Consider the following 13429-nt stretch of genomic DNA (forward strand, 5'->3'; position numbering starts at 1 on the left):
CTTGTCACTTGGACATAGCCAGCACCATCTGCTCAGGCATCTGCCTGCCCGAGGTGGTGCTTCCTAATTACCTGGGGCGGGCAGGAAGAGGCCTGGGAACCCCCATCCCCCACCCCGCCCATGGCAGAGAGACTAGGGTGGGGCCCCCAGGGCCATAAGAGCAAATGGGCCACAGCCCCCTTGTCAGGGTCTGGCGGTGGGGCCAGACGTTCGTTCAATAAATCTTTATAGAGCATACTCTGTTCGAAGACTTGTCCAGGTCAGGATTACAGGAGGTGGCTGCTGTCCTGTGGTTGACGTTCAGGCAGAAGGAGGGGGAGGCGCAACAAAGTGGCATGTAAATAACTAAGAATGCCTTTTCAGGTGTGAAGATAACGGGCCGGTGGGCAGAGCCCAGGGGGAGCCAGGTTAGGCGTGGTGGTCGCAAAGGATCTCCTTAGCAGGGGACGCGGGAGCTGAGGCTGGACGGGAAGGAAGCGCAGCCGAGCGCAGAGCCGCCCTCCCCACGCTTCCGGAAGATGCAAGGCTAGGGGCTGGCACCCTGTTCCGAGGGACCCTTGGCCACTTCCGGGCCCCTAGCCCCTCACCCCGGCTGCAGGCGCGCATTCCTGCCGCCCCCGCTCGTGCGGGGGGCCGGCCGGGCCCGTGGGAAGGGCCGGAGGATGGGGCCCGAGTGCCGGGGAGGCGGGGCGGGGAGGGCGCACAGCTGGGCCACATCTGGGCCAAGCGCGGAGGGACCAAATGGGCCAGAAGGCGGCCTTTCATCCTGTGAGGGAACAGGCGGCCTTGCCTTCTCCTCGCCCTGGGGCGCCTGAGGATTTTGGGGGACCAACCTGCCGACGCAGGGGCGGGACTCGAGATAATTAGCCCGGAGGAAAGGGGTGGAATTTGGTACAGGCGCTTTCTCGCTAGAGCATTGTGTCCCCACCTGTGGCACAGGTGGCCAAACTCCCGGTCCGTATCAATAACGGCTGTCCTGAGCCGGGCGCTCGGGACGACCCGGGCGCCGACCCAGTGTGCCTGCCTGCCCCCTCCCGAGGGGAAGGGGCCGGGCGCTGGGAGGGGAAGTCCACAGCCAGGAAGTAGGGGTGTCCCCTGCGGTGCGCCTGAGCCCGGTCCCAGGTCCCAGGACCCCAGTCCAGAGCGCCGAGGGCGCGCCCCTCCGCGTGCCGGACGCCCGGTGCATCCCCGGCCGGCGCTGGCCAGCCCGGGTTTCCCCTTCGGGGACACGGGCAAAGGCCCGGCCCACAGCCCGACGGCCCCGGCGGCCCCCAGGGGTGACCCGGGCGGGGCGGGGTGTGCACGTGCGCGGGGGCGGGGTCGTTCTGCAGCGCCCGCCAGGCGGTTCCCAGCCCCCCGCCGCGGCCCCACGTGGGTCGGCGAGCCCCGAGGGGCTCCCCGCGCGAGGCCCCGCCCCGGGCCCGGGAGCCAGTGAGCGCGCGGGGGCGGGGCCGGGGCGGGGAGGTTTAAGAGGGCCGGGCGCCGGTGGCGCACAGCTGGACGGCGCCGCGGAGCGCGGGCCTGGGCGCGGGTGCTGGGCAGGGCGCACCGGGCGCTCCGCGCTGCCGCCTTCCCACCATGCTCAAGCGCTGCGGCCGGCGCCTGCTGTTGGCGCTGGCGGGCGCGCTGCTCGCCTGCCTACTGGTGCTCACCGCCGACCCGCCGCCGCCCCAGCTGCCTGAGCGCGGCCGGCGCGCGCTGCGCAGCCTGGCTGGCCCCGCGGGGGCGGCCCCGGTGCCCGGGCTGGGGGCGGCGGCGGCGCCCGGAGCGCTGGCCCGCGAGGTGCACAGCCTGTCCCAGTACTTCAGCCTGCTGACCCGCGCGCGCAGAGACGCGGCCCCGCCACCCGGGGTCGCCTCCCGCCCCGCCGATGGCCACCCGCGGCCCCCGGCCGAGCCGCTCGCGCCCCGTGACGTCTTCATTGCGGTCAAGACTACCAAAAAGTTTCACCGCGCGCGTCTCGACTTGTTGCTGGAGACCTGGATCTCGCGCCACAAGGAGATGGTGAGCCCCGGCGGCCTGGGCGGGTGGGTGGGGTGGGGACACACCGTCTTGTCCAGCTGGTGGCAGCGACCCTTGGGGGCCAGGCTGCATCCCTGTCCAGCTGCTGGGGCTCTCTGGGGCGCAAAGCCACTCTCCCCACACTTTTGTGTAAGTGTCCGAGGGACCCCACCATCAGGCAAGCCCCAGAGCCCCGGATGGCTGCAGTGACCCGCACCAGTCTTTAGGGCTTGGTGTTGGTGCCCTGCAATGCTTCTTGCCCGCAAACACTGGAGCGCATTAATAGGGCATTACTGTCCCCAAACCTGCTTGGGCCCGTCATGGAGCATCCACCCTGGGCTCAGACCCCCATCTGGGGAGGAAGGCTCTTCCCTTAGAGGTGATGTGAAGGGTTAAGACCCCTGGGCCAGTCCCCAACCTCATCCCAGTTTGCTCCGGTATGGGGGACTGGCCATTGCTGGTTGGTGGGCCCGAGGGAGGACATCTCAGAAGAAAGAGCCTGGGTTTTGGGGTCTGTGTGGAGACCCCCTCCCCCACAGCGCAAGCGTCTCTGAGGCCTGGAAGCTTGTGCTCTGTACGGCCCATTTGAGCATCAGCTTCTTGCAAGCGCATAATAAAGACACACCCCACTTTGAAAATTTCCCTTGAGGCTACATCAGGACGGTTGAGTTGGGGCGGGATGGGGACAGAGTATGGGCTGTGTGCAGTGTGTGTGGGGGGCTGGGCATCTCCAGGCTGGGAGATGCAGGGGCAGTTGGTGTGAGGGGGGTCTCGGAGAAGACCCTGCGCCCCTTCCTCCCTGTTCAGACCCCAGGGACCCAGGGCCTCTGGCCTGTCTGAGCCCATTTGGGGCAAGGCAGAGGTTGGGAGCAGGGCCTCATGGAGGTCAGGGTCCTGTCTGGTCCTGGCATGGGGAGGGGGCCCTGGGAACCCCATGGCAGCCTCCTGGGAACACAGCGTCCCTTTCCCAGGGGCTCAGCGGGCCGGCAGGAGGGGGCGGCGGGGGCCGTGGGTTTTGTTTGGCTGCTGGGCCGTTAGGATTCCCAGCGCCGGGCGGCTCTCACGCCGGCCCCTTGGGCAAGGTAACAAAGCCCCTTTCTCCAGCCGAGAAAGGCGTCGGGCCTCTTGTGTGCAGCTATGTGCTCCATGGGAACCGCGGCTGGCGCGCTGACCACTCAGGTTGCCTGGCGATGAGAGGGCCTGTGGCCCCCCCAACATCCCTGACTGACAGCCCTTGTGGGGCACCAGCCATGAGCCAGCCCCCTCTCCCCCCAGCACTCAGCCTTCCTGCTGTGTGACTTTGGGCATCATTCAGCCCACTCTGGGCTGCCATCAGCTCTGAGCTCCTCGCATCATGGAATTTTGGACCTTTTTCCAGCAAAGGGGATATATATAGTCAGGGGTCTCGGGTAGCAGTCCCAGCTGGGCTGGGTGATCTTGGGCAAGACCTAGGGCTTCTCTGACCCTCAGTCTCCTCATTTCTGAAATGGGGGAAACATGGCCCTTCCAATAGCGTACTATAAGAGAGGCCTGGCAAAACCTGGCGGCAAAGGCGTGAGCCCAACAGGCACTCGGAGAGGAGATGGAGGCCATTGCTCCTCTGTCTGGGCCCTGAAGCCCCTTTTGAAGGGTCACAGATTTTCCTTTTCCAGCTCACCCCACCCAAGAGAGGTTTGATCTTCCCCCAGCATCAGTCACATGTGCATAGCAAGCTGGAGCTCCTCTTGTGGGGTGCTGTGGACAAGGGGTCCTTGGAACTCCCCGCAAAGGAAGTTGGGGTGCAGGGTGACTCAGGCTGGTCTGCTGGGGGAGATGCGAGGTCAGGGCTGTGCAGGGGAAAACCCAGAGAGGGTATGTGAGCCCAGAGTGGGCATCTGACCACATGCGAGTGGGCGGGAGGGAAGACTTCCTGGAGGAGGTGCCATTTGAGCTAGACTGAGAGTAAAAACATTGCCCAGAAAGGGCAATCCCATCATTGAGAGCACAGCATGGGGTTGAGCAAGAAGCTTCCAGCAATTGGAGTGGGGGGTGGGGGGAGGGCTGGCCACAGGGGCGTCCAGGATGAAGAGCCTGGCCTTTGGCCCACATGTGCCTCCCCCGCCCCTCCCAAGAGCGGGCCAGGCTGGAGCGGCTGCCACCACAGCAGCCACAATTGTGGGGGGAGAACTTGGCATCCTGTGTTTCTTTGAATCGCGGCTCCAGGAACAATGCCGCTTCCTGTGGGTGTCCCCCCACCCCCGCCCTCGTCCACCCTGCTGCCCTGCTCTTCCTCCTCCAGCCGGCAGGGAAGTTGGGGGGCGCTGGGGGTTTGGGTCCTTAACAAGCTGGGGCTCGGCTGGTCTAGCACCACCTCAGCTCCAGAGTATGACCAAGGGCTGATGACTGCACCTCTCTGGGCCTCAGTTTCCCCACTTCTTGTACCTTGGATGGTAATGGTGCCCGCCCCTGAAGGCCGCTAGAGAGAGAAAAGAAGAGAATCTGTCTCCACTTTGCTCTCCACGCAGGTGAACTCCGTTATGCCCATTTTACAGAGCAGGAAACTGAGACTCTTAGAGTGGGTGAGGCCCATGGTGGGGTAGCCCCTTTGCCCTCCTCTCCTGGTTGCTCTGTTATGGAGAGACAGGGCCTGGCATCCCCACAGTCCCGCCCTCTCAGATGCTGTTTTCCTGGAGGCCTCCCTGCTCCCCAAGCTGAACAAAGGTGACTTTAATCTGTAGCCCGGGGCTGGGTTTTTAGGGCACACCAAAGCGCGGGAGAACAGGCCTCCCTTGATCTCATTAAGAAAGCATTTTCCTTTTAATACAGCGGCAGCAGCGGAGCGTCTGCACGGGCCGGCCCTCTGCCTCCCACGGCATTCCTGGGCTGAGATTCGGGGAGCGGGCAGGGGGGCTGGGTGCGAGTCTGTGCGTGCGGCTGCCCTGGGGTGTCTGCTGGGCTCTGCAGGAGGGGTGTGTGCAGAGAAGGTGCAGAGGGAGCCTGCCACCCCCTAGCTCTGGGCCTATGATCCCCAGCTCATGGCCTCACCCGAGACTGTGCCCAGGGCTGAGGCTGCCCAGGTGAGGGTGGGACCCCTCCTGGGCTGGGGTGGGTTTCCCCGGCCCCTGGGTATGCACTGTGCTCCAGGCCTGCACATGCTGGAGCCTCCGTTGGACCTATTTGAACATGGAAGGAAACTGAGGCCGGGTGGGTGTCGGTGGGTGCCCTGCTGCTTTTGCTCAGAGCATCCCCCACCCGCCCCAGGCTCTGCACTCAGCCATGCCAGGGTGCACTGGGCGGCACGCGCTGGGCGGGCCAGGCAGAGGAAGGAACATTCCTCCCCATGTGCCGACAGGCCCAGGCGGGCGCCAGCGGCTCCTGTCCCCGCCCCGTCGGCCCCCTCCTCTTCCGCAGAGCTATCCTGGCAGGGGGTGGCCTCTTGCTGGCACAGGTGGAGCCTTGCCCTGTGCCGTGGCCCTGGGCAAGGCCCGTCTGCGACCAGGTTTTCTTGCTGGAGCAGCAGGAGGGGCCTGGGCTGCGTGGGTGCCAGGGGCCCTGATCCGTGGGCTGGGGACACCTGCAGTTTCCTGCCACAACCCGGCTGACCATCAGCTAGGTGACTTCAGGCTGCTTTGGCTCAGAGAGGGTAACGTGCCTGGCTGGCCACACAGCGGGGGCCGGGGTCTGGCGTAGAGGCCCAGGCTGGAGGGCTGCAGAGCTGGTGGCTGCACCCTGCCCGAGGGACCTCGTGCCCAACCCGGCCCAGTTAACCAAGCCAGCTGTATGGTAATGGCAGCGCGGCCACTCCCGCTTAACTCGGCCGAGTTAAGGCCAGCCCCGCGCCCCTCTCCAAGCGGCCCAGGACAAAGCTGGCAGACAATGCCTGGTGATTCATCCTCTCTCCGGGCCCTTTGTCCGCCAGGGCTTGGCAGCCGCCCAGCAGAGGCCTTTGTCCCCGACCCGAGTGATTGAGACTTGGCTTACCAAAGCCGAACTCCTCCGCCTGTCCCCCAACCCGTCCCGCCCCCTCCCGCAGCCTCCAAGTGGCAGGCTGGGCGCTGTGTCAATAAGGGTGTGTGTCTTGCCAGGTGCACAGGGCAGGCCGGAATCGGTTACCTGGTGGGTGGGTGGGGCACCCCACCTGGCTCGTGCCTGGGTGACCTTGGGCCCAGCTGTCGAGGTTGGGAGGGAGGCCCCACCTCCTGAAAGCGAGTTCTGCATGCGCCTCCAGCCCGGCCTGCTCTGCACGTGGGGAGACCGAGGCCCGGAGAAGGGTGGGGAGTAGGTGCGTGAACTCCAGCTGCGGAAACTGCAGGGTTCCTGGCCCTGTCCCCTCGTCCTTCCGTGGGGACACAGCTGCCTGTTCAGGGCCGCTTTTCTCCTTCCAGACGTTCATCTTCACGGACGGGGATGACGAAGCCCTGGCCAGGCACACGGGTGAGCCCTGGACTTGGGGCGGGAGGGGCGCGGCCTCAATCCCAGCGAAACCCTCCCTCTGCCCCTCCCCCCATTGGGGGCAGAGGGGTCGTGGGCAGCCGGCCTGGGAGGGCAGTTTACTCAACAGGTTTGCTCAACGCCCCGCCCCACCACTCCAGGCCCCCCAATTCTCATGCAAATGAGGCCCATTCAGGCCCGGGGTCCCTTTGAGCCCCAGCGGCAGCAACAGGTGGCGAGTGCTGGGAAAAAGCTGTGTGAATGGGCCAGGGCGGGGCGCCTGGGAGGGGGCTGGGCTGGGGGAGGGTCAGCTGGCCTGGGCCCTTGCGTAGCGGGGGTAAGGCCACTGCAGGCCAGGCTTGAACCCTGGGGGCTTTTCTTGAGCCGCTGGGGTCCTGCTGTGTCCCCAGGCCGGCCCGCTCTGAGCCAGCTCAGACCCACTTAGAGCCCCTCCCCTGCCCCCAGGCAACGTGGTCAACACGAACTGCTCAGCCGCCCACAGCCGCCAGGCCTTGTCCTGCAAGATGGCCGTGGAATACGACCACTTCATCGAGTCGGGGAGGAAGTGAGTGTGGCCCCCGGAGATCCCTCCACGCTCCTGCCCTGGCAGCCCCTGCACCCCCTCATGCCCTCCCCATGGCCCTGCCCTCAGGTGGTTCTGCCACGTGGACGACGACAATTACGTCAACCTGCGGGCCCTGCTGCGGCTGCTGGCTAGCTACCCGCACACACAGGACGTCTACATCGGCAAACCCAGCCTGGACCGGCCCATCCAGGCCACCGAGCGGGTCAGCGAGAACAAGGTGGTGAGTGCCCGCCCTCCCCTGCCCTCCCTGCCCTGTGTCACACACACACACACCCAGGCGCAGAGTGGGAGGGGCTGAAGGCAGCCCTGTGGCCTGGATGTGGTGGGGGGGGTCCCAGTCTCCCCCTCTCACGACATCTCCCCTCCCTCAGCGTCCTGTCCACTTCTGGTTTGCCACGGGTGGGGCTGGCTTCTGCATCAGCCGTGGGCTGGCCCTGAAGATGAGCCCGTGGGCCAGGTGAGTGCCCTGCACAGGTGAGGCCGACGACCGGCCAGCCAGGTTGCCCCAGGGCCCAAGGTTCCGCCACTGTGGGGGCCTGGCTTGGCTTGGCCCCCAGCCTCCTGCGAGGTGCTGGCCCCTCCTGCCTGCCTTCCCCTTCCTGCCCTCTGGGTTTCAGGGGCAGCCACCTGGCACCCCACTCAGTGCCCTCGAGCCCTGGCGGTGCAGAGGAGCATGCTGCTGCAGGCACCCTGCCCCTGGGGCACGGCCACCTCCTCTCTGGGCCAGCGCCTTCTCCCGTATGGGATGCCTGGTGGGGCCTGCCTCCGCTCACTGTCCGGGACCTTCCCTCCCGCAGCGGGGGCCACTTCATGAGCACGGCTGAGCGGATCCGGCTCCCCGACGACTGCACCATCGGCTACATCGTGGAGGCCCTGCTGGGCGTGCCCCTCATCCGCAGCGGCCTCTTCCACTCCCACCTGGAGAACCTCCAGCAGGTGCCTGCCTCCAAGCTCCATGAGCAGGTACGCCACCCCGGGGCCCGGCCTGGACTCGGATGTGAGTGGCAAGGGACTGGCAGGGACCACTTGGGGTGGCCGGGGAGACCCCACCGTCAGTGGCCATTGGGTACCTGCCTCCCCCAGCAGTGTGGCCACCGGCCCCAGCATGCCGTCTGTCCTCCCCTTGTTCCTCTGAAGTGTGACGCACCTACCCTGGGCTTCTCGGGTCTTTTCTAGAATTAGTAGAGATTCTCCTGTGCACAAGTGGCGACTCGACCAGCCCGAACTGTCGCCACCGTGTCGGACTTTTATTCCTGGGTGTGCAGAGCAGGTGTCTCTCTAGGTCTGAGGGGAGGGCAAGGCAGGGCTGTCACCTCATTCAGGGCCATGTGGCCAGGTTTGGACACAGCCCGGGGACACTGGGGCCCCTCCCGGCATCACTCCATTCCTCTCCCCACAGGTGACCCTGAGCTATGGCATGTTTGAAAACAAGCGGAACGCTGTCCACATGAAGGGGCCCTTCTCGGTGGAGGCTGACCCATCCAGGTGAGGAAACTGAGGCAAGACAGGGGCTTGTGAAGGTTCCTGGGGGGTGGGCAGGACTGGGGCTGGGTGTCCTGAGCAGCAGGACTATGTAGAGGTGACCCCGGAGTCCTGCTTGCTCAGAGTGGGGTGGGGCCTATAGACAGGTGCTGTATACCCCACCCCACACAGACCAGCCCCCCACTCTGTCCCTACAGGTTCCGCTCCATCCACTGCCACCTGTACCCGGACACACCCTGGTGTCCCCGCACTGCCATCTTCTAGCAGCCATAGCTGAGACCCCATCCCTGGGTGCCCCTGGTATCCAAAGGGCCCAGGGACCCCGTCGTGCCGCCCTTGCCTCGGCATTCGAGGCTCTCCCAGGGCTGTGCCTGCACGTGCGTGTATGTGTATCGTGTGCCCGCCTGTGTAGCAGACTGCTGGTCAGTTCTGCTCTGCAGGGGCCAGCAGAAGTGCCACTTGTCTGTGTCCCTGTGCTCTGAGGCTCTGTGGGCTTCAGAGGATTTGGATGTTGGAAGTGACTCTGAGGGCAGTTCTGTTAGTATTTTTGGATCTTTTTGCAGCCTGGAGTGCTGGGCTACCCTGCAGGGACACGTGGGTGCCTTTCTCTCCCTGCTGAGCACAGGCTGTGTGCCTGGGAGCCTGGCCCCTGCCCGGAGCCCCCAGCACAGCTGCGCCGTGCTCAGCACAGGGGAGGCTGGTTTTGGGGTGAGTGGTCCCAGCCCCCGCCCTGCTAAGCTCTGGCCTGGGCACAGTGGCTCAGGAACAGCAGACACTGCCCAGTCCCTGGTTCCCGGGGCCACCCCATGAAGCCCCTGGTGGCCGTCCAGCTTGGTGACCAGTGGCTCCCCTCTCAGCCTTCCTAGGAGGGTCTTCCCTGCCCCCGCCCTGCTAAGCTCTGGCCTGGGCACAGTGGCTCAGGAACAGCAGACACTGCCCAGTCCCTGGTTCCCGGGGCCACCCCATGAAGCCCCTGGTGGCCGTCCAGCTTGGTGACCAGTGGCTCCCCTCTCAGCCTTCCTAGGAGGGTCTTCCCTTTGTCTCCCCAGCATCGGGTGAGTCAGAGCCGAGCATTTTATCTCCTCTCCAAAGTAGAGAGAACGTCGCCCACAGTGGGTGTGTCTGTAAATATTGTGACAGTAATTTTTTACTGTGCCTTTTTTTTTTGCAAGGGGGTGGGTAAAAAGTAGGGTGTTTTTGTGTTTTCAGGGGGTGGGGGAGGGTCTTATTTTATCTTTTCTGTGGATCAGAAAAAGCAGAAGCCAAACTTGGGATGGTCTTTGTTGTCAAAGCTGAAGTGGCCGTGTGTGACGCTCTATGTATTTATGTTCCAGTATCTGGAATCTCCCGCCCTGCCCCTCGCAGCCGCCATCCCCGCCGGGCCCAGCTCGGCTCCCCTGTCTCGTCGGGGGCGTTTTGTGTTCTGTTTCTCTCTTTGCAAAGGCATAGCTAGGAAAGCCAGTGGTAAGGGAATGTTCTCAGGGAATTGAAGTGTTGTTGCTATGGTGACGTCCTTTGCTGTGAATAAAGGTGCTCTGTGCAGCGACCTGGGCAGTCCTGGTCTTGGCTGGAAGTGGGGCCTGAGCCCCAGGTCCATTGGAGGCGGCTCCAGGGGCTCCGGGGCACACAGGTGAGGGAGAGGCTCAGCCTTGCGTGCACCTTGTGGCGTAGGTGGGTAGAAAACTCTCCAAGCCAACTATTGAGGAAGGAAACGGTGTCAGAATGGCTATGGCTGGTGCCAGCCCTAGGGCAGGCGGGCACTGTGCCTCCCAGGGAACAAGTGGGGGCTGCTGGGGGCTATGTTCCAGGCCGGGGAGCAGCACCCAGGCTCTGGAGCTGCAGCCCGGCCCGCAAGTCCAGCCCCGGCAGGAGGGTCAGTAACTATGGCAGCTGCCTGGGACCTCCTTACCCAGCTCCATCCCTGTCACGAGCCCTCAGAGTCCACAGCCTTGTCTCATTTTGCAGATGGGGAAACTGAGGCTCAGAGCAGATGCTGCCCACAGGCAGCTGGGCTGGAGGAGCTCAGACTCAGAGGCCGGGTGGGCTGTGGGTCCCGTCCCCCATGTGCTGGTCACGCTGCCCTCCACCCCCTTCCCTGAAAGGTCTTGACACCCTGACTCAGCTCATGGGAGGGGGCTCCTGCGAGGTGGGCAGTGCGCAGCTGGCTGCGGCCCCAGCCCCCACCTCAGTGGGTCCCAGGAGGCTGGGCGAAGAGTCTGACCTTTTCTTCCTCAAGTCCAGCCTTTGCGGGTAGACTGAGTAGGCGAGGGCAGAGGCGGCCCCCAGCAGGGGTTCCCTTCCCGGCAGCCCCAGGGCCTCACTTCCTCTTCTCCAAACCGGAGCCCAGCCCCTCCTGTGCCAGCTCAGCCTGGCCTGCGCCCACGCGCTCAGCACCCACATGGCTGAGGAGGGCCCCTTCCTCACAGCCCTAGCTGGTGGCCGCCCTGGCCTTGGGGGTGGCTGGCAGGGCCTGGTCCCGGCTTAGCCTTGGACAGGCCTGAGTCAGCAGAGCAGCTTACGGTGGGGCGGGGGGTTGAGGCCATGACTGGGGCGGTGGGAGGGACAAGGGACCCTCACCTCTCCTGGCCTGACTCCCATCTAGGGGGCACCCCCGACTCGGCTGCTGTCCTCCCTCAGCACCCACCACGTGCTGACCACTCGGGGTGGTGCAGGGCCCAGCTTCTGGGCGGGGGAGCTGAAACTGCTGGGGGTGGGGTCACAGTGGAACCGGCTGCGAGCAGAGGCTGTGGGCCTCCTTCCTGCCCGCGTGAGTCAGAGGCTTGGTGCCTTCTGCCCTGGCCCCCATGCCGTCCCCTATGGCTAGCATCACCTCCCGACAGAGCTGGAGGGGCCCTGGGCTGAGGCCTGGCTGTCCCAGTGGTGGGGACAGTCCCTGCAGGCACAGCTGTGTGGCCGCTACTGGGGCAGGTGCAGTCCATTGGTCACCACAGCATCACAGGTCACCACAGCTTGTTCACAAGTCCCAGTAGGAGGGGAGCGGGGCGGTGGCTTGCTGAGCGGGTACAGAGGAGCTGGCAGGAAGCCTCAGCTGCCATCTGAGGACTGGGGACAAAATGCTCTGGGCCTGGGCGGTCCTGGGTGGGTTAGGGTTAGGGCAGCACCTGGCCCTCTCCTCCGCCAAGCTGAGGGAGGGAAGTTTCTCTCCCCAAGAAGGGGAAATGGTCCAGGAGGATCTTAGGGGAACAGGCAGCCTGATCACTTCCACCCGCTGCCTTCGGGGGTAGGAGGAAGCCCCCCCCCATCCAGAGGGTGAGTCACTCAGGCAGGAGAGGTGAACTCATTTCTCCCCCAGGCACGTTCTGGGGACAGCTGTGCCCCACCCACTGACAGCGTCATCGTCCCCCCCAACCCACACACCAGACTAAGGGCTGATCAGAAATGGCCCTCAATGGCCCCGGGGGCTCCACGTCCCCGAGTCTGGTCCAGCCAGGCGCCCCGACAAACTGCCACTCATTTGTGGAGCCTTTGAAACTCACAAGTAAAACTGCAGCTGTTGAGGCTGCTGGGTGGGCAGCGAGGGTGGCGGCCTCAGCCCCAGCCAGGGCAGAGGCTGACCAGGTGGGGAGAGGGCTGCTAGGGCGGGTCCCCTCCTCCCTCGGTTTAAAGGAACTTCCCCTCTGAGGTCCTCAGGGCAGGCTTCCTGGGTGAGGCACCTCAACTGGAGGGGCATCCCGGGGCCAGCCTGGGCACAGGTGCAGAGAGGGGACCAGTGGGGAGGCTGGGAGGTAGGATGAGCATTGCGGTGGGTCTCCATGATCCCCCCTCCCCACGCGCACACCGGCAGGCAACCAGAGCTTTCCACACAGGCTCTGGTGCTGGGCCTGGGGTCAGAGGGGAGGCAAGGGCCGGGGCCAGACCCGTCATGGGCGAGTTCTGCTGCCACCTGGGCCGTCTGCCCTCCCCAGCCCCACTCTCAGAGCCCAGGTTGGACACACAAGAAGGCAGTCGGTGCATGACTAGAGGGACCCAAGGGCGGGGAGGCTGCAGCCTGGAGGCTGCCCAGACGACATTGCCACGCAGAATTTGGGGGCTCACATCTGTGCTGCCCCCACTGCCTAGGCTTCTGGGACCCACTTCTGCTCCATGCACGGCCCACACAGTCCTCGGGCGCCGGCTGGTGGCCACAGCGGTGGTTTCTCTCCCCTTCCAAGTCCCACCTTTCCTGGCACCCTCGCCGGATCTGGGGGTGCAGCCCCAAATGGTCTCGGGAAGGGTCTTCTGCAGCCCTGTGCCTGTGACGTCAGGACTGAAGTCTGATTCCTGCAACGTGGGTGATACCGCGTGGAGCTCGAGTCAGCTTCCTGCGGAAGGAAGCCCGGGCCCCCCGCGGCCCCTGCCTGCGCCCGGCCTGGGAGTGCGGCGTCGCAGCACCCCTCCTGCTCTGACACCCCGGTCGCGGCCGGGCCCCACAGCAGCCCCTGGGCACTGGGGAGCTCTGGGGTGGGAGGAGCCAACTGTTCTCTTCCTCTTCCTCCTCCCCCCTCCCCCAGCGCCCCCTGCTGGGCACCCGCAGTCCCCTGTCCCAGCAAGATTTCTGCTCCGGCTCCCAGGCATCCTCTCCCTCACTGCTCCTGGGTCCATCCTTGGTGACCTCGGCATTCCCTGCAAACACCCTGCCCTCACCCCTCCTACGTCCTGACCCTCACCCCCCCCAAGTCCCCCGCCTGGGCTGTCCTCACCTGGCTGGAATCTCATGGGCTTGGTCTCACCTTTAACATTCTCTCTTGGTCAAGCTGTGACCGTGATCTGGTTACACCCGCCTTCTGCCTGCTCTGCAGCGACCGACACCGGAGCACAGCCAGAGAAAGCCGGCCTCACACGCCCCCACCCCACCCCCAGTCTCACTTTGAGTTCCGGACCACGGGCCTCAGGGGGCTCTCGGGGAGTCCCACATCCGTCACCTGCAGCTCACCCCTCCTGCCCAGCCTC

The 13429-nt window shown here is 65.1% G+C and overlaps 1 protein-coding gene across 2 annotated transcripts; it reads left to right on the top strand.

The window, feature by feature from the left end:
• Nucleotides 1-1510: 1510 nt before the first annotated feature.
• LFNG (LFNG O-fucosylpeptide 3-beta-N-acetylglucosaminyltransferase) lies at nucleotides 1511-10025 on the top strand. Of its 2 annotated transcripts, none has more exons than XM_045543012.1 (8): nucleotides 1511-2004; nucleotides 6366-6414; nucleotides 6877-6976; nucleotides 7064-7217; nucleotides 7369-7454; nucleotides 7795-7960; nucleotides 8397-8482; nucleotides 8677-10025. In XM_045543012.1, exons 1-8 carry the CDS (start codon nucleotides 1579-1581, stop codon nucleotides 8741-8743), a joined length of 1134 nt encoding a protein of 377 aa, XP_045398968.1. In that variant the 5' UTR covers nucleotides 1511-1578; the 3' UTR covers nucleotides 8744-10025. The 2 variants fall into 2 exon arrangements, with proteins under 2 accessions (XP_045398968.1, XP_045398969.1); XM_045543013.1 differs by having other exon boundaries at nucleotides 7064-7214.
• Nucleotides 10026-13429: the final 3404 nt, after the last annotated feature.

This window comes from Lemur catta, chromosome 2, assembly GCF_020740605.2.
Source record: "Lemur catta isolate mLemCat1 chromosome 2, mLemCat1.pri, whole genome shotgun sequence".
Taxonomy (NCBI): Eukaryota; Metazoa; Chordata; class Mammalia; order Primates; family Lemuridae; genus Lemur; species Lemur catta.

Coding starts and splice junctions, on each gene's coding strand:
- LFNG (XM_045543012.1), top strand. CDS start 1,579: ATGCTCAAGCGCTGCGGCCGGCGCCTGCTGTTGGCGCTGGCGGGCGCG. Junction 2,005..6,365: donor TCTCGCGCCACAAGGAGATG/GTGAGCCCCGGC, acceptor TTCTCCTTCCAG/ACGTTCATCTTCACGGACGG. Junction 7,455..7,794: donor AAGATGAGCCCGTGGGCCAG/GTGAGTGCCCTG, acceptor TCCCTCCCGCAG/CGGGGGCCACTTCATGAGCA.